The sequence below is a fragment of the Trichoderma atroviride genome, chromosome 1 (assembly GCF_020647795.1).
Source record: "Trichoderma atroviride chromosome 1, complete sequence".
Lineage (NCBI taxonomy): Eukaryota > Fungi > Ascomycota > Sordariomycetes > Hypocreales > Hypocreaceae > Trichoderma > Trichoderma atroviride.
In genome coordinates this window covers 4,375,983-4,400,265 of record NC_089400.1, presented here as the reverse complement: position 1 = coordinate 4,400,265, position 24,283 = coordinate 4,375,983, and the positions used below count along the sequence as shown (strand labels likewise).

At 50.9% G+C, this 24,283-nt stretch overlaps 13 protein-coding genes across 14 annotated transcripts; 7 read left to right on the top strand and 6 right to left on the bottom strand.

The window, feature by feature from the left end:
* Positions 1 to 1,130: 1,130 nt before the first annotated feature.
* TrAtP1_001576 (uncharacterized protein) lies at positions 1,131 to 2,042 on the top strand (the record flags this gene model as incomplete). Its single annotated transcript, XM_014085959.2, has 2 exons — positions 1,131 to 1,413; positions 1,474 to 2,042. The coding sequence occupies 2 exons, from the start codon at positions 1,131 to 1,133 to the stop codon at positions 2,040 to 2,042; spliced, it is 852 nt and encodes a 283-aa protein (XP_013941434.1).
* Positions 2,043 to 3,369: 1,327 nt separating this feature from the next.
* Positions 3,370 to 6,239, top strand: TrAtP1_001575 (uncharacterized protein). Of its 2 annotated transcripts, XM_014085960.2 has the most exons (5): positions 3,370 to 3,784; positions 3,851 to 4,037; positions 4,111 to 4,308; positions 4,362 to 4,554; positions 4,628 to 6,239. In XM_014085960.2, exons 1-5 carry the CDS (start codon positions 3,695 to 3,697, stop codon positions 6,180 to 6,182), a joined length of 2,223 nt encoding a protein of 740 aa, XP_013941435.1. In that variant the 5' UTR covers positions 3,370 to 3,694; the 3' UTR covers positions 6,183 to 6,239. The 2 variants fall into 2 exon arrangements, with proteins under 2 accessions (XP_013941435.1, XP_065967123.1); XM_066111050.1 differs by having other exon boundaries at positions 3,370 to 4,037; positions 4,111 to 4,554.
* TrAtP1_001574 (uncharacterized protein) lies at positions 6,240 to 7,959 on the bottom strand. The gene has a single exon (XM_014085961.2). The coding sequence runs from the start codon at positions 7,755 to 7,757 to the stop codon at positions 6,294 to 6,296; it is 1,464 nt and encodes a 487-aa protein (XP_013941436.2). The 5' UTR covers positions 7,758 to 7,959; the 3' UTR covers positions 6,240 to 6,293.
* A 114-nt stretch (positions 7,960 to 8,073) lies between these two features.
* TrAtP1_001573 (uncharacterized protein) lies at positions 8,074 to 10,280 on the bottom strand. The gene has a single exon (XM_066111049.1). The coding sequence runs from the start codon at positions 10,228 to 10,230 to the stop codon at positions 8,185 to 8,187; it is 2,046 nt and encodes a 681-aa protein (XP_065967122.1). The 5' UTR covers positions 10,231 to 10,280; the 3' UTR covers positions 8,074 to 8,184.
* A 647-nt stretch (positions 10,281 to 10,927) lies between these two features.
* TrAtP1_001572 (uncharacterized protein) lies at positions 10,928 to 11,344 on the top strand (the record flags this gene model as incomplete). The annotated part of the gene is made up of 1 exon (XM_066111048.1): positions 10,928 to 11,344. The coding sequence occupies one exon, from the start codon at positions 10,928 to 10,930 to the stop codon at positions 11,342 to 11,344; it is 417 nt and encodes a 138-aa protein (XP_065967121.1).
* Positions 11,345 to 11,522: 178 nt separating this feature from the next.
* On the top strand, positions 11,523 to 12,546 carry TrAtP1_001571 (uncharacterized protein; the record flags this gene model as incomplete). Its single annotated transcript, XM_014085963.2, has 1 exon — positions 11,523 to 12,546. One exon carries the CDS (start codon positions 11,523 to 11,525, stop codon positions 12,384 to 12,386), a length of 864 nt encoding a protein of 287 aa, XP_013941438.2. The 3' UTR covers positions 12,387 to 12,546.
* Positions 12,547 to 13,098: 552 nt separating this feature from the next.
* Positions 13,099 to 14,837, top strand: TrAtP1_001570 (uncharacterized protein; the record flags this gene model as incomplete). The annotated part of the gene is made up of 1 exon (XM_014085964.2): positions 13,099 to 14,837. Exon 1 carries the CDS (start codon positions 13,305 to 13,307, stop codon positions 14,835 to 14,837), a length of 1,533 nt encoding a protein of 510 aa, XP_013941439.2. The 5' UTR covers positions 13,099 to 13,304.
* Positions 14,838 to 14,857: 20 nt separating this feature from the next.
* Positions 14,858 to 15,716, bottom strand: TrAtP1_001569 (uncharacterized protein). Its single transcript, XM_014085965.2, has one exon. It carries the CDS (start codon positions 15,653 to 15,655, stop codon positions 15,074 to 15,076), a length of 582 nt encoding a protein of 193 aa, XP_013941440.2. The 5' UTR covers positions 15,656 to 15,716; the 3' UTR covers positions 14,858 to 15,073.
* Positions 15,717 to 16,239: 523 nt separating this feature from the next.
* On the bottom strand, positions 16,240 to 17,794 carry TrAtP1_001568 (uncharacterized protein). Its single transcript, XM_014085966.2, has one exon. The coding sequence runs from the start codon at positions 17,687 to 17,689 to the stop codon at positions 16,367 to 16,369; it is 1,323 nt and encodes a 440-aa protein (XP_013941441.1). The 5' UTR covers positions 17,690 to 17,794; the 3' UTR covers positions 16,240 to 16,366.
* Positions 17,725 to 17,937, bottom strand: TrAtP1_001567 (uncharacterized protein; the record flags this gene model as incomplete). The annotated part of the gene is made up of 1 exon (XM_066111047.1): positions 17,725 to 17,937. One exon carries the CDS (start codon positions 17,935 to 17,937, stop codon positions 17,725 to 17,727), a length of 213 nt encoding a protein of 70 aa, XP_065967120.1.
* An 882-nt stretch (positions 17,938 to 18,819) lies between these two features.
* On the top strand, positions 18,820 to 20,773 carry TrAtP1_001566 (uncharacterized protein). The gene is made up of 5 exons (XM_014085221.2): positions 18,820 to 19,061; positions 19,132 to 19,220; positions 19,275 to 19,307; positions 19,363 to 19,726; positions 19,789 to 20,773. The coding sequence occupies exons 1-5, from the start codon at positions 18,884 to 18,886 to the stop codon at positions 19,911 to 19,913; spliced, it is 789 nt and encodes a 262-aa protein (XP_013940696.2). The 5' UTR covers positions 18,820 to 18,883; the 3' UTR covers positions 19,914 to 20,773.
* A 648-nt stretch (positions 20,774 to 21,421) lies between these two features.
* On the top strand, positions 21,422 to 23,011 carry TrAtP1_001565 (uncharacterized protein; the record flags this gene model as incomplete). The annotated part of the gene is made up of 2 exons (XM_014085967.2): positions 21,422 to 21,664; positions 21,731 to 23,011. 2 exons carry the CDS (start codon positions 21,422 to 21,424, stop codon positions 23,009 to 23,011), a joined length of 1,524 nt encoding a protein of 507 aa, XP_013941442.2.
* Positions 23,012 to 23,385: 374 nt separating this feature from the next.
* Positions 23,386 to 23,819, bottom strand: TrAtP1_001564 (uncharacterized protein; the record flags this gene model as incomplete). Its single annotated transcript, XM_014085968.1, has 3 exons — positions 23,386 to 23,417; positions 23,473 to 23,553; positions 23,612 to 23,819. 3 exons carry the CDS (start codon positions 23,817 to 23,819, stop codon positions 23,386 to 23,388), a joined length of 321 nt encoding a protein of 106 aa, XP_013941443.1.
* Positions 23,820 to 24,283: the final 464 nt, after the last annotated feature.

The window sequence follows — 24,283 nt, the reverse complement described above, 5'->3', positions numbered from 1 at the left end:
CCGACGTCGCTTAATTACCCCAGCGCGGTTCATGATCTACTTACTCATCCAAGAAGCGACAAGATGCCGGACTTGCCCAATGCTTTTTCTTCTTTCGAATAGCCAGTCTTCATTTTCCTCTCGTCACCGCCGCCTGTGCTACCGTCCCACTACAGAGCAGTGGCGGGCCTTTGGAATATTGCCCGGGGGCCACCATCGACAAGTGGAGATGAGGAAATGAGCTTGTGCCTGGTACCTTGCAGCTAGTCGGTTTAGCCTCGTGTTTGCTGCTCCAGAGGTCTGAGGCTAATGTGTTTCTGGACGGTTGGGCCGGGGCCCTTGGGCTTCTGCTTGAGCTGAGGGTGGGCGAGAGCCGCGAAGATTACTCGTGGCGATGGCCTCGTCGTGGTGATTTGGTTTGATTTGATTTCTCGCGGGCGCGTAGAGAAGCGTCAAAGAATCCCGAGCAGAAGCTGCTGGGCGCTCAGAGCATCGCAGCCACCTATATATAGATGCATGAATGGTCCGTTCGATTAGCTGCATCTCGCCTCTTTGATTCTGTCGTCTCGCTTCTTTGTCTTCTGGCGTCTCGTCTCGCTTCGCTTCGTTTCGTCTCGGTGTGTGCGCGCACTGAAGAAGTTTGGCGCTGCTGGGAAATTGCAGCCTGCGGAAAAGGAGTAGCTGCTAGGTAGGGGGCCATGGGGGCCTCTGGCGAGCTGTCCAGGGACCCATCCACTAATCCACTGGCCCATTGCGCGCTATCCCGCTAGCTCCAGGTACCCAAGCCTTGCCCTGGAAATCACCAACTCGGAGCTTCGACCAGCTGCTGCGTGGCGCCCATTGGCTGCTGCGCTGGCCGACCCCTGCTGTCCTCTCACAACTCCATCCACATCTCGAAAAGCTTTTTCTTCCAGTCTCTCCCACCTTCGTTTCGTCCGTCTTGCAGTTTTATTCACGCTCATTGAAACACCCAGAGTATTCGTCAATACTCGTTCCATTCTTTTTTCCGGGTCGCTACACGCCGCTGTGCAACCTCAAACCTTCGTTTCGCAAACATCACGAGCCTCGTCTCTCCGATTCAAACGAACAAATCCAACTGTCCTTCCTACAGCGACAAACTGTCCAATCCTTAATTCTCTCACCGCGTCAAGATGCTCTTCCGAACCGCCACTTCTGTTGCCATTCTGGCCGCCGCCGCTCATGTCAGCGCCGAGCCCAAGCCCTACCGCCTGGCCATGATGCCCGTGCTTGGAATGAGCCTCGGTCGCCGCGACACCAACGGCTACAAGCCTGAGCAGACCCAGTGCGGCGATGGCGAGACTTGCTCCGAGGCCTGCGGCGCTTCGTACAGCGCGTGCTCTGCCAGCAACACGGAGAAGTCTCACTGCTACAACCCCTCCGTTGGTCAGAGCTGCTGCACTGACGGCTCCGGCAGTATGTTTATGACTTGAATTGCGTGGCTCTGGGAGAAAGATTGCTAACCAACCCCGTTAGACGCCTGTGACTCTGGCTACTACTGCACCCACGACTCTGCCGCCACCACCTGGTGCTGCCCGGACAGCATGGATCTCGCTGCCTGCGCCGCTGCTTACAAGGTAGCCGGCGCTCTCGAGGCCGCCACCGCTGTCTCAACGACTTCCACTTCCACTTCCACTTCCACCTCCAGCACCAAGACCAGCACTTCAACCACCAGCACGACTCCTGTCACCACCACTGCTGCTCCTACCACCACCAGCACCACCGAGGCTGCCACCACCACGGCCGCCCCTACAACCACCGCTGCTCCTACGACCACTGCCGCTCCCACCACTACTGAGGCCGAGGAGACCACTGCTGCTCCCGCCACCAGTGCCGGCTTCACCAGCGCCATCGGCGGCTTTAACAGCACCGTCACGACCGCTGTGCCCATCAAGCCCAACCAGTCCAAGACTCCTCAGGGCCCCGTTGCCTCCATCGCCACGGGTGCTCCCCAGCCCTCTCAGCCCTCCACTATCAGCGGTGCTGCCACCACCAGTGCTAGCGCCCTGCTGCTTCTCGCTGCCGGTGTCATTGCTCTCCTGTAAGAATCTGTGACGGAGTAGAGACGTGGTATTCAACGTCGGGTAGCCAAAAACACAAGAGTTTCACTGCTCAGCGCAGCCACGAGGGTTTACGAGTCTACGACATAGCGCACATTTTCTTTGGGGGGCGGTATATCCTTGGGAGATGGGAGGAAGAACTTTGGGGTGTTTTTTTTGTTTAATATGGAGGTCTTTTTTTTTCTCTGGTTTTTGACTTTGCATCTTCTCTTGTGGTTTTTTCTATTTTCGAAAAAAAGTGCGAATGATTCCCCTTCGATAGTTGTTGCAATCTCCATTCTCACTTTTTACATGGAGCTTTGCAGCAGGATATTTTTTGTTGGTGTTTTTTCAGGGAGGTTATATGGATGGTCTGGTGGACAGAACAGAAGAGGAGAAAAATTAATTAATTTTGACTGCGTCAGAGAGTAAGAGTGATTTCCTTGAAGTGTTGTATCATGCCCATACATTATTATATACCTGCAATTCGTCTACCATTTATTTACCTTGTTATCGTCATTGTCGTTCTTTATCTAGAATCTATTGATCTTTCTTTTGTAAAGCATTTCGTTATTCTGCCTCATGTGTCTCGCTTCATTGAATTCATCTCTGCGTTTGTTGTCATCATAGGGTCGGTGCCACAGGAATGTGTCAATGTGGCGTCTCTGGCGATGATATCATCGGCTCACGTCGTCATTCATTCATCCATGTCTCGTATATTCCATGTTGCCCTTCGCGCACAGATGCGGCAAGAGAAAGAGATCGCGGGGAAAAAGGGGTTGAAGCGACGTCCCGGGGGCAAATGAGATACGAGCTGTGATTTGAGAGATTTGGTTAGAATAGACGTTTGCACTGCCACCTCCACATTTTCGCGTATTGTGCTTGAATATGCAGTGCACAATAGTACAAATGAAATGGAAGAATAATGTGCTTTGGTTAGCCAAGTACGAGATTATGCGTTGATTGTTATTCTCGATGGTGTAAGATGGAATGGATCTGCTCATATCACGCGGTTACCAATTACACCGTGAAACGCGATGGCGATGACGTCGCTTTGGAACCAAGATTATCGTTTCGCCATATCGCGCGTTTAGGTAAAACCTCGTCTCGGCGAGAGTCATTCAAAAGAGTCATTCTCATAAGCCATCTCGATGCAAAAAGAAGCGGCAATCCCATGTTGTACAAAATGGCCTCGAGATGCGGCACTATAAATCCGGATGAGTCACTGGCCGAACCGCCGCAATCTCCAGATTTTGTCTTTTCTCCTAGTGGTTGTAGATCGAGCTCCAGCTTTACGGTCCGGCCCTCATTTTTCGAGCCGGATCGACCTGAGCGAATGGATCTTTTTTTTATTGGAGACGCTGCTGTACGAGTACCAAGCTAAATGCGACTTCTGGGCTCTTGTCTAGGAAGTCTGCAGTAGGTGCTTCGGCCTTCTTTCTTCCGTCACTACGTTTTTTATTCCGGTTCATACTTAAGTCTGCTTTCCCCTTGATAAACCTTTTCTGCTCAAAGAGATGAGACATTCGGCGTTTGTATGCCAATTGCTCTTTGAGATCCGCGGCTGAATAATTACGCATCCAAGCGTGATACTCTATTCATCCAACTTCACCCATTGTTACCAACACCGCCAAATCTGCATTATCCATCTCGCCACAATGACCTCCATGGCAGCAGAGTCTGTGGCCACCATCCTCTGCACGGCCAAGCAGACTCGCTTCAACATTGACAGCACAAACTACCGCGAAGTTCGTCAGACTTGCAAATATGGCGTCATCTACACTGGCCAACGTTGAATTGACAAACTGAACTAGCTCGACATTGACGGCCTCAACATTATCGTCACTTCTGCTGAAAAGGTAGACAAGCCTGAAAAGGCAGCTGGCAAGTCTAAAGGCAAATCAAAATCCGATGGCCTTGAGATCTTGTCCAACGCCAAGCTGCGATTGAAAGAGGGCCAGCGCTATGCCTTGGTTGGCCGCAATGGAACCGGGAAATCGAGTGAGGATTGTCATTTATCATGCTCAGCACAAGATTCTAGGCTGACCAGAAGTTTGATTTTGCATTGCTGCAGCACTGCTCAAAGCTATTGCTCAGAAGCTCATCCCAGGAATTCCAGAGGGTTCCAGGATCGCAATTCTGCAGCAGACAAAGCTTACGGAATCTGATGAAGATGACAAGACGACAAAGGATAAAAAGGGCGAGGGATCTGTCTTGAAAGAGGTTATTGAGCGTGCCACGGCACGTAGCATCATCGAACAGGAGATTCAAGGTATACCTACAAACATCATTTCTTCAACCTTGTGCTTACGCCTTTCTGCTTAGTTCTCGCGGACGGTGTCGATGCTTCGGATCCATATGCCCCGATTCGGGCCTTGAGAGGGTTGAAACACGAGAAGCTTCAGAAACGTCTCTTTCTCGTTGACAAGGAGGCTAGAATGCGAAGCGGTGCTCGAGGACTGCAAGCGAGGAAAGCTCTTGTTGCTTTTGAGAAGGTGGTTGCCGATTCACAAGCACTGTAGGTTGAATCTACTGATCTGCTATAATTCTCCATTGTGTCTTATTGACGACTGACATTTAACGGTATTTAGACTAGACCAGCCAGAGGACGAAATCTCGGCCGACGCTCTTCAAGCGGAAACTCAAGAGGCAGCTGATATGCTGGCAGACCTGCAAATCCAAATCGAGCCTTCAAGGCTGGCCCAAATCGAAGTCGAAGCTCGGAAAATCCTGACTGGTCTCGGATTCACCGAGGCATACTTGGAAAAGCCTCTGTCCAGCCTTTCTGGAGGCTGGCATATGCGAACAGCCTTGGCCTCGGCGCTGCTACAAGAGGCCGATATCCTGATTCTTGACGAGCCGACCAACTTTTTGGACCTGCTTGGAATCGTCTGGTTGCAGCGCTACTTGCAATCACTGGCGGATAAAGACAAGCCTCCTACGCTGATCCTCGTTTCTCACGATCGAGACTTCATATCTCTCTGTACTGATCTTCTCATCTTAAAGGACAAGCAGCTCACCTACTTCCACGGCGACATTCAGACGTACGAACGATCGCAATCCGAGCGCAGGCAGTGGCTCATCAAGATGAAGGAAGCCCAAGACAAGCAGAAAGCCCACATCGAGAAGACCATTGCCCAGAATCTCAAGGCGGGCAAGGCAAACGACGACCAGAACAAGATTCGCCAGGCAAAGTCTCGGCAGAAGAAGCTGGATGACCGCTGGGGCATGCAAGTCAGTGCAAAGGGAACAAGATTTAAGCTGAACAGAGACCTCGTCGGCTTCTTCTTAACTAGCCGAGAGGGGATTGATATCCCACCGGAGCAGCGGCCTGTCATCATCTCGCTGCCCGAGCCTCCGGAGCTGAGATTTCCTGGATCGCTTATTTCGTTGGAGAAGGCATCTTATCGCTATGCACCAAGGTTGCCATTGATTCTCCAAGATGTTACTCTTACAGTCGGCATGGGCGATCGTATTGGCATTCTGGGGCTCAACGGAGCGGGTAAATCCACTCTCATCAAGCTCCTAGTTGAGGAATCAGCACCGTCATCGGGAACCGTCACTGCGCATCCTCGTCTGAGACTGGGGTATTATTCTCAACACGCCGTTGAGGAATTAAAGAAGATTGGCCGTGCCGAGCAGGGCTTAACTTCCCTTGCTCTTCTGACCAAAGAAGTTGATGGTGCGCTAAACGAAGGAGAGATCCGTGGCTTACTGGGCACGCTTGGCCTCCCCGGCCGTTTGGCATCAGACGTTCCCATTTCCAAGCTATCTGGAGGCCAACTGGTGCGATGTCAGTTGGCGAGATTATTCTGGAAGCACCCGCAGTGCCTCATCCTTGATGAAGTCACCACGCATCTCGACTACGAGACTGTGACGGCGCTGCGAGAAGCGCTGAATGAATGGGAGGGCGCTGTTGTGCTGGTGAGCCACGACAGATGGTTCATGCGCGGAGCTATAGAGGGTCAGATTGAAGACCAAGGCGATGATGAAGATGAGGATGACGACGAGGGAGAGGAAGAGACTATGCGAAGGAGAATCGTTTATCGGATTAAAGGAGGGGGAATTACGGAGCTGAAGAATGGCGTGGAGGATTTTGAGCGGGTTATGGAGAAGAGGGTGAAGAAACTACTTGATGCTCCATGATGTAGACTCTTTCTGACTATTAGCTATCCTTGAATTAGATTTTGATGAAATCAAAATGATGTATTAGAAGACAGATGTGGTGGTCAAGCTGAAACAGACCTGTTGTAGTAATTATGAAGAACTTGGTAATACTCGCGAATCGACCAAAATCTGGAAACCGCTCTTGTCCTCCTTTCTCACAGACAACTGCCCCCCCTTTGGAATGTCCACAATCGTCCCATCGATACACACCTTGTGCCACCGCTCATCCTCTTCCAGAATCGTGACTCTCACCTCATCTACCTCCTCATACCGCACCTCGTGTCCATCATCCCACTTCAAGCCAACATGTTTGCCCCCATCATACGCCTTCATCATGGCATCCATCGTCCGCTCACCGCCAATGTTACCGAAATGCACCAGGCGAAGTTTCCCGTCCAGGGGCTTACTTGCAGGCGAGATTGTGAATGTGCGCTCCAGATTGGACAGCGGCGTGACGAGCACGTAGGTGTGCTCGTTTCTCGGAATCGTCTCCCACTCTGACAAAGACGGGTGACGAACGTCCACCTGGGCGATATAAGGGTGAGATTCACGGAGAAGTTGCTCTGCAACCATGCCGAAGCGCTTGTCCCCGTGGACGCGATATTCAGGCGTGTCGCTCTCGTAGATGAGGCTGGAGTGGAAGCCGTAGCTGGCCACCACGGCGCCGTAGAGATGCGAGACTTGGATCTCTTCCTTTGCGAGATGGAGCGCTGCTGCGGCGCTGTTGTCCTCTGCTGGGATTTCTTCCTCTTTATTTGCGGCAGGTTTGAATTTCACAATGCGTGATCCAGAGGGGAAAGATGCGTAGAAGAGAGGCAGATTGGCAGAGACGCCCTTGAACAATGTTCTCAGGCCGAGAATAATGGAGGAGATGTCTTGGATTTTGCCATCTTGAGAGACCCAGAGGGGCTTATGCAGCGAGCTGAAGAGGGCGTTTCCCGTGCCCAGAGGGAGAACAGCCAAGAGAGGTTGTTGCTGCGCATCGTGAGGGCCGCCGTTTATGAGATCGACGATGCCGCCGTCGCCGCTGAGGAGCACGACTGTCCTTTTTGATTTGGAGATTGAAGAAGCAAGTGACTGGGCGAAATTGCGAACGCTGTGCTCGTCCTGCGTGATGACGACGTTTACTTCAGATGACAGCTCGTCAACCGAGTTCCAAAGAGGCTGTAGCACAGTTTGCCAGAAGAGCTGAGACAGTCCGACGCCCGATTTCGTAGACACGATGACATCAACGTCTTGCTCTCCCTTTACAGGCCTCAAATAGTCTGGCAAACCGCCGATGCGAAACCGCCGAAGAAGCTCATCCGGGACTGAATCGGTAGCCAAAAGCAGCAGTTGGAAGCGCTCTTCGGGGCTCTTTTCCGAGTCTTCGACGAGGGCGGCGATTATGTAGCCTGTCTTTGCACTGCCGGAAGAAGAAGCCTGTGAGTGATCAAGAACAAAAACCACGTTTTGGTATTTGATTTGGTTTGTGGCGTTGGTGGTGGGTTTCCAGGAGATGACGCCGTCTAGGACCGAGACGTCGGTAACGTTTGTCAGCCCCGCGGAAGTCATTTAGAGCGGGATACTAAGCTGCGTTGTAATTGTTTAGTGGGTTTTAACAAGATGGGAAGAAATATGCAGATGTAAATGAAGGCTGTCTAAATGACTTTATGCATATGTAGAAAACAAAAAAAGGCCTCGGTTTGCGCGCTGCTTTGTTGATGTAAATGTTTAGTTGCGGACTTTTAAGTTGTGGTTGTAGCGCACGCGATCCCACGTTGATCCTGCGCAATTAACTGGTGGGGGTGTTTTTGTGATACAATGGTTTTGTTTCTGTAGGATTCGGCGTAAGCAGCGGCTTTCACGGCATTTGATGGGATTTAATTCTCTCTGGAATACAATTGTTATTTTGTATTTTGGACAAACTGTAAATATACTAAAAGTCCAGTCATATATACATCTACATTCATTCATAGGTATCTACTCCATCTTCCATCCATCATGACGCCTTGGCCTTGGACAACGGGCCCCAGTCTGGCCGGGGGTTCATCTGGTATCGCACCAGCTTCTGGGAATCCCGCAGGCGGCCCAGCCGGGCGAGATCGTCGTTGAACACGAGCGTTTTCCGCAACTCCAACTCGCTGGGACTGGAAGCCTGTTCGTCTCCCTTCTTCGCCGTCTCCTCGCTCTGGGCATCTGCCGTTGTCGCTGCCTGAACATCTTCCATTTCGCTGTCGGCTTCCTTTGGCGCTGCTCCATCTTCTCGACCGACTAGTCCGGCAGAATGCAGAATCTTCCAGCCAGGCATCAGCGGGGTGAATTTGGATGCTTTGATGGGAGACTTTTGGCGGATCCATTCGGTGATGATCCACCATAGAGTAGACCAAGGTGCATCCGTCTTGACGCTGCCTGGTCGACAGTGGCTTCGCCCAACTTGGTAACCGAGATGTATTAGAGCGCCGCGGAACATGTCGTCGCTGGGAGCAGCGCAAGACACGACCGTCGCCAGTTTAGATGGAATGATGAAGAAGGGAGCAATGTCAATCTCTGCATGTTTGGCGTCTTTAGGGTCGACTGTGGGATCCGGTTCTGGGCCTGGAATGATTTCCTCCAAGGCCGTTCGTAGCATGCCTTCTAGTCTCGGAAGGGTTCCGTATACTTCCGGCGATGCATTGGGGATTTGCTCAAGAAGCTTTTCGATAAACTCGGCCGAGTGGATGTGGCCTCCATACATGGGACCGTTGACATGCATCTTGTTTCCGCAATGCTGGCAGTGTCTATCTGTAGGTGGTCCTGCTGCCATGCCATGCTTATAAAAAGACCCGCTGCCCTTTTTGTTTGGAGTCGGTTTGCTCCTCAGGAGATATTGCGTCTCAAAGGCGGAGCAGCCGTGATCGCAGCTGTACACAATCATGCTTTTGGAGCCCAGGAATTTCACAGCTTGCGGTGATTTGGTGACTTTGATGAATACTTTGGTGTAAAAGTCGATGGAAAGGGATAGCAAAGGCTCGATACTTAGGCCGTACCGGGCACCAGAAGTAGCGACGGCATTCAGAATCAGCCGTAATCCAGCTTCGTGAGAATGCATGCCTTTGATTGGAGTGCCGCCATACAAGGCGAATGTCTTTTCGCAATAGCTATGTCCAGCCCACACAGCACTGTCAGTGCAGGTGATGCAGAGAAGACCGCCGTCATCTCTTACAGACTGCAGCGCAGCATCGAAAAAGGGTGCAGCGGTGCCGTAGGGATCCAGATCGATCACGTCAAACTTGTGAGATTTCGACGGATTGCCGTGTCGATCTCTTTTAGAGAGACCGTCTGCGATTGCGCGGTACATGTGCGCAAGCGCATCCTCGTTGGTGACCGAGATTATATCATCGAGGCCGTTGTGGCTCACGTTGAGCTTGATAGACTCGGCCGCAGACTTGGAGAGATCGTTGGCGTTTATAGAGGTGACAAAAGGAAGCTCGTGGCCGTATCGAAGCGCTCGCAGCCCAGATGCCGATAAGGCGTCCAGCATTGTGAATGTTGATTTGTGAGTCTTTTGTTCCTCCGAAGCTTCGGTGACCTGGTCTGAAGCCAGAGTCGTAGTCGGTTCCGTCTCGGTTGAAGGATCGGCCTCGTCTGTCTCGTCTCGCTTTCGCTTTTTGTTCTTGCCTAGCTTGTTTGACTTTGCCAGAATCTTCTCTTTCCTCTTCGCCAGGATGTCTTCGCCGTATGTCTTGATTGCGAGCACAGATAGATCTCGGTTGTACTGCTGGATGGGATTGTAAAACACCTGCTGCACCTCTCCTCGGTCCTCTCCAATCTTGGCGCCATGGGGCACCAAAATGGTCGCCTTTCCCTCTTTTACCAGACGATACTGTTTCCCATCCTTTTCGACGGTTTCGACCTCGACGGTGCCTGCCATTGGCGCAAACGAGGCAGAGAAGTGCCTTTTAACGATGCGAGTCGCGGATGTGTTGCTGTAAGAATAGAAGCCCGCGGGTTTCAATGGCCCGGAAAGTCGCAGCAGATGCCTCAGCGGAGAAGCACTGTGAAACATGCAATATCAATATTCAAGAAACAGAAAACCTGTCTCGTAATGTACTTTCCAAGTTGCAATGGCCGAGAAAAGCTGCAAGCCATGAGCTCGCAAGCCCACAATATTTTTTGATTCTGCCGGCCATTGCGAGGGCGGTGAAGTTAATTGCCCCACCCACTTCATCACCGAGCTTCGAGTTCAAGTTGTTATAAATGTACGTACCTAGGCAGCCTTTAATTACAGCTTCACAACACACACAACTAATGCGCTTGCTAGCCGTGTAATTACAATGACAATTGGAACAAAGTTCAAGATTTTTACACTTTTTCATTTCCATTAGTCGCTTACAAGCCTGGCAGGTATATTCCTCAATTATAAGAAAGCATTTCAGGGCACCAACTATAATCTGGCTTCGACGAAAGGAGTTCCAAGATTGTGTTGCCTTCACCAACATCGCGAGCGCTCTAGAACTGCTGTAAGGAATCACTTTGTCTAGGTAGAATGGGGGAGTCGCCGTCTCAATTGCCAGCTCGGCGTAAATATTCGGATTTCACACAACGGCACTGCACAGGTGCTGCTAGGGACCTGCAAGTCAAGTATCCGCAAAGATGGTCCACATCAGGCGGTGGTATAAAGAAGATTGGCACAGGTTGATTTACACTCCTTTCCTGAATATCGTCTCGGTAACTGGTGTCTGTAGCATCAGGCTGTTTGGTCGATGGTAAGTATCGTGAGGAATGGCTGTCTATTATCCCACTCTGTCAATATAGTAAACTGGCTATGCATCTTCTCAGAGTTACCAGCTCTACAAACGCAGTCTCCCCTTCCATCTACATCAAAGCGCTGTGTCTGTCTTGCTTCTCTTATCACCGCGTCGCTTAAGTATCTCAGCTTGGCGAGAAAAGCCAGTGCCTGCCTCATCCATTTTCGTCCCAATCCAGAGGTTAAGCATCTCCATATGCAGGTACCCCTTGATGTCATTTCCGGGACTGGGCAAGAGCCCTGCATTTTCGCTCCCAAAGAGGCCATCCGGAACGTCCTGACTCCTTCTCTCGTTGAGATAGACGAAGAATTAGCCGACAGCCAAACTCTCCTCCTCTCCTCCTCTCCTCCTCTGCCTCGACTGAAGCCATGACTTGTCCTCTTCATCCTGTTTCTCATTTCTTTGCTCCATCAGGCAAAGAGGCTGGGGCAGGCTCACCGTTGGTTTCGAGGATTCACGCAGTGATTTGCGATACAGGCCCCAAGACCGCTCTCTTGTTTCTTCGTCCTTCGTCTCTATAGATCCATCGCCCACCACTCCGTCGCCCATCATGTCCAAGCCAACAAAGGGTAATCCCGCCACAGATGCGCCAACGCTTCCGCCTCTGTCTGTTGGAGTCAACAGCCATCCCGGTGCTCATCCAGACCCTACCAAGCCTCCGGCCCCGGCTCCAAGCGGCCATGCTGGTGTTCTTTCAGGCCCAAGACCTCAAAGGCCGCTGGACAGCCACCAGTATCACCAGATACATCGTCACAGGTTCCTCTCACCTACTGAATGGGGCCTCATCGCCCATGGCATAGGCGGCATCCGAGACCGAGAGCAGCACCAGCCAATCCATCCAACCAGCTGGCTATGGCCGCCCAAGGGAATGCCTCGAGGCTTGTACAAAGACACTGTCACTCAGCGCACCAAGTTCTTCTATCTGTATCACATGTCAAGTGGCATCCGATGGATCTTGATGTTGCTGCAGCTCTTCATTGGCGCGACATTGACGGCTCTCGGCTCCATGTCCTTCAAACAGGGCACTCCAATCACGATTCTCGGAGCCGCAAACACCGTCATCGCTGGTCTTCTCGCCTTTTTGCAAAACAGTGGACTGCCTGACCGATACCGCTATGACAAGTCTGAGTTTGAAGCACTGGAAGATCACATCAAGGAGATCCTCGACTCTGGCATTGCTCCCGCTGATCAATCGAATGACCAAATTCTTGCCGAATGCTTCGACTTGTATCAAGACGCCAAGGCAACTGTGAGTGCAAACTTGCCAGCAAACTATATGCCTCGAATCACTCAACAAGGAAGCCAAAGGCCCAGAGCCCAGCCCCAGCCAGGATCTCATCCGACCACGCCAAAGCAGCTTGCTCTGCCGTATGCTGGTGGAGATTCGACCCCTACTTCAACGGTTGGAAAATAGTGTTTAGAATGCTAATCAGCTCGATGCGGTCCACTTCAACCAAAGGGCCACTTCCGACTTGCCTCTAATCAAGATTGTTCGTCATCTAAGGCTCCATCTTCCCAAGATGAATGACACGCTTCTAACATGTACTGGAGATACCTATCCGACTCGCAACATCATTACAATTTTATTGATATTATGCCCTGTTTATTGTTACAAGAAGAGAGATTTGAACCTGTTCAGGGACCGACCATGTGGGCAGGGGTGGTCCAGAGGTGGACAAATTAATAATGATGACGATGTACTGGGGATATTCTGCTTGGGACGCTAAACCTGTCATGCTCGCACCACTCAGGTACGAGGACGATCAACTACAAGGAGCTTCCCTTTTTATTCTTCAGATGGCGCTGGGCAAGGGTTTTGTACTGTAACATAACATCAGATAGTGGGGCGTTTTGGACCGTTTGCTTTCCAACGGACATGGTTGTCAGACTCTAATTGATCGTCTTGTTTCGCATCCAAGATCCGCAGATAAATATATTGATTAGGCATGTCGCTTTCCTGCCGCGTTCCACAAAGTTGCCGGCCTACACTCGAGCGTCAGATAACAACCCGGACAGGGGGACTGAGTGCCGATCATCTTGGTGGAAGCAAATTATATCCGCTTTTTAAAGCGCCAGACCCTAACACGTACCACGCTGTTTGGCCGATCCCCCCTCGGGACGTGCCGAGTCTTTCTTTTCTTTGCTTCTTTTTCTTTTCTCTTTTCTCCCCCTTCTCCATGGCTGGCCACTCTTCCATTTTCTCTTTACGTCTTTGTGCTTATTGTACTGTTTGGATATGCTATTGACGCTGCAGATTCCCGGTTGATAGGAGCGACGCCAGACCGCTGCTTACCTTGTTCCATATAGTCCAACAATCTTGCCTGCAAAGGCAATGTCCAACGTCAACCTACAGATTTTTTCTTTCCTTTCTACACTTGTCTTTTGCTTTATTGTCTGGAGGAGTCTGGACTCGTTTCGAGAGCCTGACTATGATATCCTTCCCCTCAGCGCGGCCGATTCTCTAGGAGAAGGATTATCGCCAGAAGAGCAATATCTTGCACGTTTGAGCCGTGAATTCAAGCTGACAAACGAGACGGAGTGGCTGTCATGGAGATTTCGGCATGCCAAAGATTCTGCGGAGTGGACCGCTGTGAATAGCGTGCACAACAACTTTGGTTCTCAAGATGCAAGAGTGGTATTCACTGAGCATCCCAATCCGCTGGATGTGAGAGTTACCCACAGGATGGAACTACCGGTTTTGGGAGATTTAAGCTCGAAATCTTACGACGCCTCGGAACTGGTGTTTGGAATAACGACGACATATGACAAGATTATGGACCGAGAGGGAGCGCTGTTGAGAAGCTGGACTCGATGGCTTACAGATAGCCACAGGAAGAGTAACGGCGCGAGCCTCGTTCTTATGCTTGACCAAGCTGGCAAGGACGAAGTTGAGGAAACTGAGAATCTTCTTCGAACAAATGGAGTCGATGCTCAGGTCTTTGCTACAGGAGAGCCAATGTCTCTGACGAGCCGATATCACGAGCTTGCCCACCTCCTCAAGTCTTTTGGAGCAATTCTCTCCAATAGCGGCGGCGCTATTAAGCGCTGGTATGCGCTTGTTGAAGACGATGTTTTCTTTCCAGACATTCCATATCTGCAGCATCGTCTGGCCTCGTACAAAACAGATGAAGAGGTTTATATTGGTCTACCAAGCGAGCAGGACGATTGGGAGCCAACGCGAAGAAATACTACTACGACGACGTATGGTGGCGGTGCCGTATTCCTCACTCGTGCTGCGTTGAATACGCTGTCGAAACTCTCGTGCTTTGATATGCCTGAGCTAAGGGATCGATTCCATGCGAAGCGGTGGGATGTGCTTTTGAAGACGTGCTTTGCTTGGAATAGCGATGCCAGTATGAGCGTCTTGCCTGGCTTTTACAATCCAGACATCAAAGTTATCAATGAGGAAGCTGATGCGTATGAGACTGGCGTGCGGCCACTGGTTCTTCATAATGCGCTGGATCGGCATGGAATGGATGTGAATGTGGCGCACTTGGTGACGAATGCGTGTGATGCCTGCTTCATGCAGCGCTATGTTTTTCACGACAATTGGGCTCTCACGGTCGGAGTGTCCATCAGCGAGCATTTCGATACGATACAGCACAGCTCAAAGGCGATTATCACAGATAACATGACAGCAGCGAACCAATCGTCGACATTGCATGAAGTTGTCATTGACGATGCAGGTGTGGATAGAACAGAGCTGCTGTGGACGGGAAGTAGAAGAGTGTGGAAGTTTGTAGACTCGGTCATGAGTGATGATGGGGCTGTGTGGCAGGCTTATATTGACAAGGCTGTTGGCGAGCCTGGGCCTGACAACATTGACTCTGTGATTATACTGGTCTGGGAGAATATGAAGCGGTAGATTATGGTGACGTTGCTTTTGGTTTCCTTATTCCTCAATTATAGACGGCTATCTTTTCCTTTTCCTTTACTTCTCTGTCCATCATTCGTTCTTGTTGATGTACGTCTTCTTGTCCAGCTCTCTGGTAAGGCCCTGTCAATTCTCTGTCCTTCACCAGGTTCTCTTCAAATCCTCCCAGACTTCCTTCTTCAGCTTATAGTGCACCTCCGTCTTCTCCTCGTCAAACTCGGACTGTCTCATAACCCCCTGCCCCTCCAATCACCAAACTTTGTATTGACGAGCTGCAACATCGACTCGTTCTCCTTCAACGTTGTAATTGTCACCAAATCCAGCTGAAGTCCCCCTTCGCTAGCCGGCGCATAGCCCCATCCAATAGCCATCTTCATTGCCTCAAGGCCATAACCCAGGCGCTTATACTCCGGGTCCAACATGGCGCCCACATTGCCAACTCGGATTCTGCGCCCATCCCGCTTGCGGCTCTTGATCGACCCAAAGCCTCCCAGCCCGATAATCGTCTCCTCATCGCTGCCGTCTTCACCCTTGAGGACCACCATCATGTTGACGCGGTCCGGGCCCCTGGTGACGCTGCCTTGGGCGTCGACAAAGGTGGGCTCGCTGGCCGACTCGAGCGAGCGGGCAATGGCGGCCTCTGCCGTCTCCAGCGACATGTTTTGGCTGTGAGGATCGAATTTGTTCGCCGGCGCGGAGAGAATGGCCACGAAGCGTTCGACGTCGGAGGCCTTGATGGTGCGGAGGAACAGGTTGGGGAACTTGGGGGAGGGGATGACGGCGTGGAGGTGGGATATTTGGGTTGCCATGATGGAATTGCGGTTGATGAGGGTATATATATAACGATATCGTGTGGATGTTTGCAAGGATAAAAAATCAAAAAAAAAAAAAAAAAAAAAAAAAAAAAAAAAAGTTGATTTTGAAAAGCGCAAGTTCGCAATGATGTTTTTATTCCAAGACACCGTGCCGGTAAGTCACATTTATAACCCAACTTTCAGGCCTCACCGAAACAGCAAACAGGCTAATGCACAAACGAAATTAAATATATGCAGCCATGGGAACATTTGATAGGACGAGCTGAAAAAGTTAGCCGCTATTTATCCTCCCTGCATGGAGTGAGTCACAGTCAGAAAAAGATCCTGACAATGGGAGGTGACTGGCTGAAAACCCCCCTCCCAGCCTTCTCATTACTGCATTGGGTAACAGTAGGACACTTTCATGGAGGTGGTTTTTAGCGAGGTATCAGAGATGGTCTGACTTTTGTATGATGATGATTGGATGCTCAGGACAAATCAAAGCCTGGGCAGAGTGCTCGAGTTCACCGCTTGTTGTATTACAAGCATGACAAGTCTGATCCAAGAGAACAAAGAGAAGAGCACACTGGGCAATTACACGGATTGAAAAGCTTCATAATAAGTATATGTTCTCATTACGCATACAGAAAAAAAATCAAAAAAAAAGTCTACTGCCATGTTCCATTCCCAGCTAATGCCCATCGTTGCAATCTTTGCCATCATTAATCAATCAGGCGATAAAGGCACTGGACTTGCTCTTTTACTCGCACTGCGTAGCGTCCTCCCACTGCTGCCATCTGTCTCTGTATCAAGAGTCACGCTGCTGTCCCTAGAGAGGCGTGAAGGCACATCGGGCGTTACAGACCTAGAGTCGCCGCCAGGTCTCTTCACTTTGGATATTGACCCTGCTGGCTTTCGGCGCTTCTCCGAGATGGGGCTTTGTTTGCGCGGCGTCTGGCCGTCACTGTCAAAGACTTGAGGAGTCGGGCTTCTCGACGAGCTCACCGACGAGCGGCGCACGCTGCTGCCTCTACGCTTGCGTTCGGCGCTCGCTATACGGTGATGGACCATCTTCTGTGGCTCGCGGCGTACGCGAGGCTGTGGATTCTGATGCCAGGGAAGCCACCACAGCCAACCGTACTGCTCCTTTGCAACCTTCTTGGAGTGTTGCTTGACTTTCTGCCGTAATAACCGTCGACGCTCGTTCTCCCTCTCCCAGTACTCTGTACGATATAGCTCCCAGTTTTCGCGAAAGGTGGGCGAAAACGGCTTGGGTAAAAGTAATAGCTTCACGTAGTCGCCGCCGGGCGCCAAATCTTCTTCATGGCCGCCAAACTCGTCGTCGTCAGGGGGCAGAACCAAGGTGGGGTGGTTATCGCTCGTGAGTTGAAGCTCCTTCTCGACCTGGCGTAGCAGCTGCGGCTCGACGAGACGGTACGACGAACTGGCCGTGTGCGAAAACAGGCCATAGGTGAGGAAGAAGCCAATGGTCGACAGAGCCTCGGCCCACCACGTCTGTCGGATGATGACGAGCTTGCAGTTGAAGCCGCGCAGGCCTCGGTTGGATATGGCGAACCAGCGGCGCGGCCACCGAATGCCGCGCTCCCAGATGCCCGTGGCCCAGACGAGAGCGGCAGTGATGATTCCGCCCATGAAGCACACCTTTTGGGCGCCCTCGACCGCCCAGTATATCGATCCTCCAACGCCGCGGCCATCTTCTCGGGGGGCAAAGTACAGCTTATAAGCGAAGAATGCGACCCAGAGCGTCAGGATGGCGAGGAAGAAGGTGTGGTGGCGCTTGCGGGCTCGCAGCTCCAGGAACTGCGCGCGCAACGAGGCCTCGAGGATGAGGAGATTCAGGTAGATCATGGACGGCGAGCTGGGCGTGTGATGCAGCGGGTCGCCGGGCTTGCCCAGGCCCAGCGGCGGGAAGGGGCTCGTGCCGGCTTTGGCGTCTGCGCTGGGGCTGGGGCTGGCATCGCTGGTGTTGGCGGCGTTGGCCGTGGCCGTGGGAGCGCCCTTGACGATGGAGTCGAGATCGTCGGCCATGGTGTTGCGGGCAGCCGCCGGCAGAGGCTCGAGGCTCAGCAAGCACGAGGAAGCGGCGGCGGGGGCGTCGTAGCAATGTCCGCGCCTGAGGATGGGAAGACTGGGTGGATGAAGCTGGACGGAAGCGGGAGCTCAGCCTTGCCTGGAAGAGTTGCGTGTGCCTCTGGATTTGCGGGGCCAAGCAGCGTCGCCTCGTCAACGTCGAGCTCTGATTGGCTGCCTCGCGTATTCTCACAATTGGAAGCCATCGCGGGCATCGCGTGTAAGTCGAAGTGTTGATGTTTCCTATGTAAACATATTATATGCTGTACATGTAATGAACATGGTAGTCGAGCTGGTTCACTCTGATTTTTGATTATAACATCTGTAGTGACATCATTGAAGTACCCGAGCAAGAAGTGTCTCGTATGCCGCATCATCGGCATCTGCCAGGGAGAGTCTTGACTGGGGCCATCGCCGCTTCGACCATTGCCCTCTTTGGTAATTTTGCTGGTCCATATTTATCTTGTGATAAAGAGTGCCTTGTAGAAAAGAAAAAGAATTGATACTATTCTTTAGCTAGCCTGGTCATGATGCAAGAAGAGGTATCGCGTGAGGTTCTCGGCGCCGTAGCCGCATGGGAAATTCTTATGTGCATATCATAGAGGGACTGATAACTTCTAGTTGAACACCTATTCAAATGAATTCTATGCCTTTTATCCTTTCAAGTATTATTAATTTTATTGCTTGTGATGATATATTGACGATTGTTTCTCTGCTCATTTTAACTTTGAACTAATCCAGAACATTCCGGTGTTGGCACTGTGGAAACTCGCTCAATAAGAGTGCATAATATTGTGCTTGGACTCTGTATGTATTCATATCTAACCTTGAGTCACATGTCAATTACACATGTATTTTTTAATTACTTATTTGCTATAGAAATCGCTGTATAGGTATGCAGGGCTGATAAAGTTCCCAATGTGGACTGTGACGTCGAGATGATCACTTCCGCATCCATTCGTTTCAATTTCTCGCAGGGATAGCTTCAAACCCCAATCATGAACTCAGAATGTCGTCATCGCAGAGCTTACGACAATTTGATGCGCATTGCAAATAGCTTATTGAGCTTAGCTCTCAATTGCCGTAATATTGACTTCTCGTGTCATTTAAAATCTTTCCATCATCTCGTTCTTCACCTACTTTTCGGTAATAATGGCACAGAATCATAGCAACACCACAATGGATTACAAAGCTGCATTAGTGAATGGAATCGACTCAGATTCAAAGGATAATTCAGATGCGGTAACGAGTCATATCGGAAGCGTGCCAGTCACTGTCCAGCGGAAGCCGTTCCTTCAGCCAGAAGATGACGTGAAGCTCTCACATACAGGTACGAGCTCCAGCGTGGGGAAGAGGATGAAATTGAAGCTGTTCAAGAATTAACCAATGTTCGTGCATAGGAACACCTAGAGCTAATATAGCTGCGACATACGAGCATCCCGAAGGCACACAGGAAGGCAATTGGGCGAGGGAGCACCAAAACCAGACGGTATGTTTGGCCACCACATCATCTTCAATGAGCCCATACTGACACTGGGTCCAGGTTTTGCAGCAACATTGCGATTATTTCGACCAGGTAAGAAAAAGCAGCCTACTTTCTGTGCCTAGCGCCTCTTCTCACTCGCGTACAGGACAAGGACGGCATCATCTGGCCTTTGGATACATACAGAGGCTTCCGCGGACTGGGCTTCAATATCCTGCTCTGCCTGGTTTCCGTCTTTGTTATCCATTTCAACTTTTCCTACCCGACAGTCCCTGGCCACCTCCCCGATCCCTTTTTCCGCATCTACCTCAAGAACATTCACAAAGACAAGCATGGAAGCGATAGCGGGACATATGACAGCGAGGGACGCTTCGTTCCTCAAAAGTTTGAGGACATGTTTTCCAAATACACCGATGACAGGGATTACATTACTGTAAAAGATGTTTGGAATCTGCTCAAGGGTCAGAGAGTGCTGTTCGACCCTTTTGGATGGGCAGGAGCCGTTTTGGAGTGTAAGTCGGAGCTATTCGAAGCAAAAAGTGATGCGTTGTAGGCTGACCGAATGTGTGCACAGGGCTTGCAATTTACATCCTGCTTTGGCCCGAGGATGGACGCATGATGAAGGAGGACATCCGGAAGATGTACGATGGAAGTCTGTTTTATGAGATTGCAAGGAAGAGGAAAACTGCAGGCAAATAGGTGCGATTTTCGTCAAAGAAAAAGAGAGAAGAGGCAAGGCGCCAGATATGAAAGCATTTGGTTATTCTTCGCCAAAAGTTTGTCTGTTCAACAGCAATTGTATAGTACAAGTAGTCAAGGAGCAAATTAGTTATCGATACAATTGTCATACATGTGACTTGTCTCTTGACAAAATAACCATCAAAACTCAAGTAGATCGGTCCATTGCCTTTGTTCGCCGTGTTTGGCATTGGATCTCGTGCAAGTGGAGAATCCCGGCAGCAGCCGCATCTCCTTTCAAACGGGAGCGTATCTCGAATAGGCAGTAATTGTATCCGTATTTTGGCGGAGATTGTCGCCCACGACTGCCAGCAGATTGATTTAGCGGTGGATCTTCCAACAAGGCAAAGTCGAGTCAGCAGGGATCACATGCCAGGACTGCTCCCCAATCAGTTCTCTTCATCGCTTGCGGAGTTTCAGCTCTTTACGCGTCCCAAACGTCCAGCGAAAAGTATCTTCTTTGAACAAGTGAGCCTGTACCACACAATATCAACAAGTGCTATAGATGATAATTTGAATACTAATCCTGTCGTCGCTTGATTTGGTTACCACGGCAAAACTTGCCCTGATCATTGATCCTTCAGCTGATTATTTATTCCTAGCGCAGCGGTCTATTACGTGGCCAATCACTGCATGCAGGGACCAACAGACTCGTTGAGAAGCTCGGAATCCGGGGCAGACGTGATTGAATCGGTCATTCCGGACTATTGCCAGCAGCGGTAAAAGCATCAACACTTGCCATCAAATGCATTACGTAGTGGCTGAGATTCAAAGTGGCGATTGGTGGATAGGCTGCGTGAACAGTTGATTTTCCTCCACTCGGGATTCGCAGCTGCAAACATGCACACGTATTCACCAAATGTTCAATATTGATCTGAATCGTCTTTGTCTGCCAAATCATGGACACGTGCAAGGTCCAGGAGACAAGAGCCGTGGCCTTTACAGGGCCCAGCTGCAGGTCACCCGCCACTAAAGGCCCGCCGAGCTCAACAAAAAACAGCCCCTAATCATGGACCCCTAGCGCTAAGCAAAGCAATAGGGACATGTGCTCCGTGGATGACAGGAGGAAAATAGAATAGTGTAAATCTTTCAGTCTACATGTACCATCTTTCTGTCGGATCAACAATTCAGCTTGATTTAATTTCAATCTTGTACTCTACTCCATCGTCAAACAAGACTCTTGCATCTCACTTCTCCTTCATTTTCGTTGCATTGCGTACGCCGCACTTTTTACTCTCACGCCTCGGAATCCGGATTGCCCAAACCCCGAGTCTAAGGCGTTCTAAACTCCGTCGTCCTCCGCCAGCGCCAAATCCGGCCGTCTTTGCGACACAAGAGAGATAAGCCAGTTGCGTGGCCACAAAGTCCACGACGTCTTGTCAGACGCGGGTGCCTGGGGCCGTGACTTGAGGCTTTGATGATATAAGAGCTGCCCCCCCTTCACCAGAACAAAGTTTCTTCCCTCAGGCATGCTCAAAACCCAATCCGTCACTGCGATTCTGCACCGATCGCGACTCAACCTCACCCTCAACACCGCATCCACGCCACCTACAGCGTCTCCTGCTTATCCCGTGTCCAAAATGTCCACCACCGAGAATGCGATCCGCGTTCAACCGCCCCCTGAGGCGACCGAGGAACTGCGCCAGGGGAAGCCACAGCAGGTCAAGGGCGCATACTTTCCTCTAGGATACAAAGAGGCTGCCTATCAATGGGTATGTTTGGGCCTCTAATTCATCTTTTCGACTTTTGCTGTTCTTCTCTAACAAATGGCATTCTAGTGGTCAAGCGTTACGCCTTCCATGGCCGAGGGCAAGGTGCTCAAGCACATCCCTTTCCTCAAAGAGGCCACCACCAGCATGGGCAGCCTCTCTACCGCCGATCAGACCGACTCCTTTGGCGCCAGAATATGGAGGCGATCCATGGTCCAGCTCTCTGGCAAGAACCGCGCCCTCAACGAATTTTCCGTCGAGCGAGTTGGCGAGGATCCCGAAGAGACACTCGTCATGGTTCATGGCTACGGCGCTGGCCTCGGCTTCTTCTACAAAAACTTTGAGCCCATCTCCCGAATCCCCGGATTGAAGCTGTATGCCCTCGATATGCTGGGCATGGGCAACTCGTCCAGGCCTCCGTTCAAGATCCATTCAAAGGATAAGGAGGGCAAGGTGATTGAAGCGGAGAACTTCTTCATCGACGCCCTGGAGGAGTGGCGCAAGGCGAGGAAGATTGAGCGCTTCACGCTGCTCGGCCACTCGCTGGGCGGCTACCTCGCCGTTTCGTACGCCCTCAAGTATCCCGGCCACCTAAAAAAGCTCATCCTCGCGTCTCCCGTTGGAATCCCGGAAGATCCCTATGCCGTCAATTCCGCACTGCCCGAGCCCAGCGAGTCCACCATGCAGAACGAGTTCACCGTAGACCAGCAGACCACAACCAAGAACGACGCTGCTATCGCACCAAGGCGCCCTTATCCCAGCTGGCTCGTCTGGCTCTGGGACGCCAATGTGTCGCCCTTTAGCATCGTTCGGCTGGCCGGTCCCCTCGGCCCGCGATTCGTCTCTGGCTGGACCTCTAGACGGTTCAACCACCTCCCCGCCGAAGAGGCCCAAACCCTCCACGACTACTCATTCTCCATCTTCAAGCAAAAGGGCAGCGGCGAATACGCTCTGGCCTATATCCTCGCACCGGGAGCGTTTGCCCGCCGCCCCGTCATCAACCGCATCCAGAACGTTGGCCGACAGCCGATCAAGGGACCTGATGGCGAGACAGTCGCCAAGGAGACTGGTATCCCCGTTGTCTTCATGTACGGAGAAAACGACTGGATGGACGTTGCCGGCGGTCTTGCAGCCGAGGAGAAGCTCAAGCAAGTCAAGGCCAACGTCATGCGAACCGGCACAGAGGAAGAGAAGCGCTGCGAAAACGGCAGCTGCAAGGTCGTCATTGTCCCCAAGGCCGGCCACCATCTGTACCTCGATAACGCGGAGTTTTTCAACAACATTATGAGAAAGGAGATGGAAGACGTCAAGGAGGCAGAGCAGCGTAAGCAGGCAGCGGCATCATCATAGACATTTGCCTTGGCTTTATAATTATTCGGTTGGCGTTTTCGAAACATTAGATTATTCGGCAAGCATGAGAGCGAGAAACTATTTTATACGATACATGGCGTTGGAGCTTGGACGATTGGGTTAGGATAAATTGGGAAAGACATTCTGTATAGGAACAGAGGGCTAATATATGGCGAGCTATCGATTCATCTATTAAATATTATTTCACGATGCGGCAAAAAGCTGCCCATATTTATAAGCACTTGTATAATGCATAGACAAAGTTAGTTTGTGAAGATGGTATGAATTCAATATCAACAATTTACACATAATAACGCTTCGTATTGCTAGTTCCGCAATCGCTTTCAATACTCCATACAAAAAAATCATCGTCTTTAGTTTGCAGAAATCTCAACCTTGTTCTTGTCTATCCCTCAACATTAGCACGCCGCATTCTCCACCAAACGTTAAATTCCACTTACAAAACGCAACATGATCTCTCAGATCCGCAGCTCCCTCCAACGGCTGCGGGTAATACCACGCCGCATTATCAAATTGCTGTCCTAATTTATCCATTCATCAATACCCAAACTACACAATGTTAGAGCTGTCAAAACTCACCACCAGCGTTAATGCTATAGTAGCTCGCATCCCCCTTCCACGGACAAAAAGTATGCTGGCTCGTCCCCGTGAAAAACTCGCTCTTGATGCTCTCGGGCGGGAAGTAAATGTTGCCTTCCGTCTCCATCCACGAGTTTGCTTCGGCAATGACGGTGCCGTTGACGCGGGCCGTGGCGAGGCCCGATTTGGAAACTACTGATTTGCCCATCTTGGGGAGGATTCTGCTGAGAAACGTAATTTTGGCGGTTGTTTTGTTTGAATGATTAAGAGATGAGCACTCGATGACTGGTGGATGGATAGGATGGGAGAGATTGCTTGATTGGGTTGAACAGGATAGATGTTTGCCCGGACGGGAATCTATTTCCCTTTATACAGCATGAAATAGAGGGGAAGCTATTCTCCAAGTCCCAAGTAAGACCTAGACGCCCCTGATTTCTAATACCTCCTAGCCCGTAGCAGCTCCCATCGACGGCCGCATTGCTCAGCTGCGGGGTTTCGAACTTCTGCCGTCATTCCCGCACCGCGACCGAGAGCAATGCCACTGTAGATTCCAAATCAAGGCGTCCTGGGGGCTGATTTGCCATGTCGCGAACAACGCGTTTCGTACTTGATTTGACAAAGGATTGTGCCTTGTTTGGAATACGGCAATTCAATTCACTCCACATTCTGCAT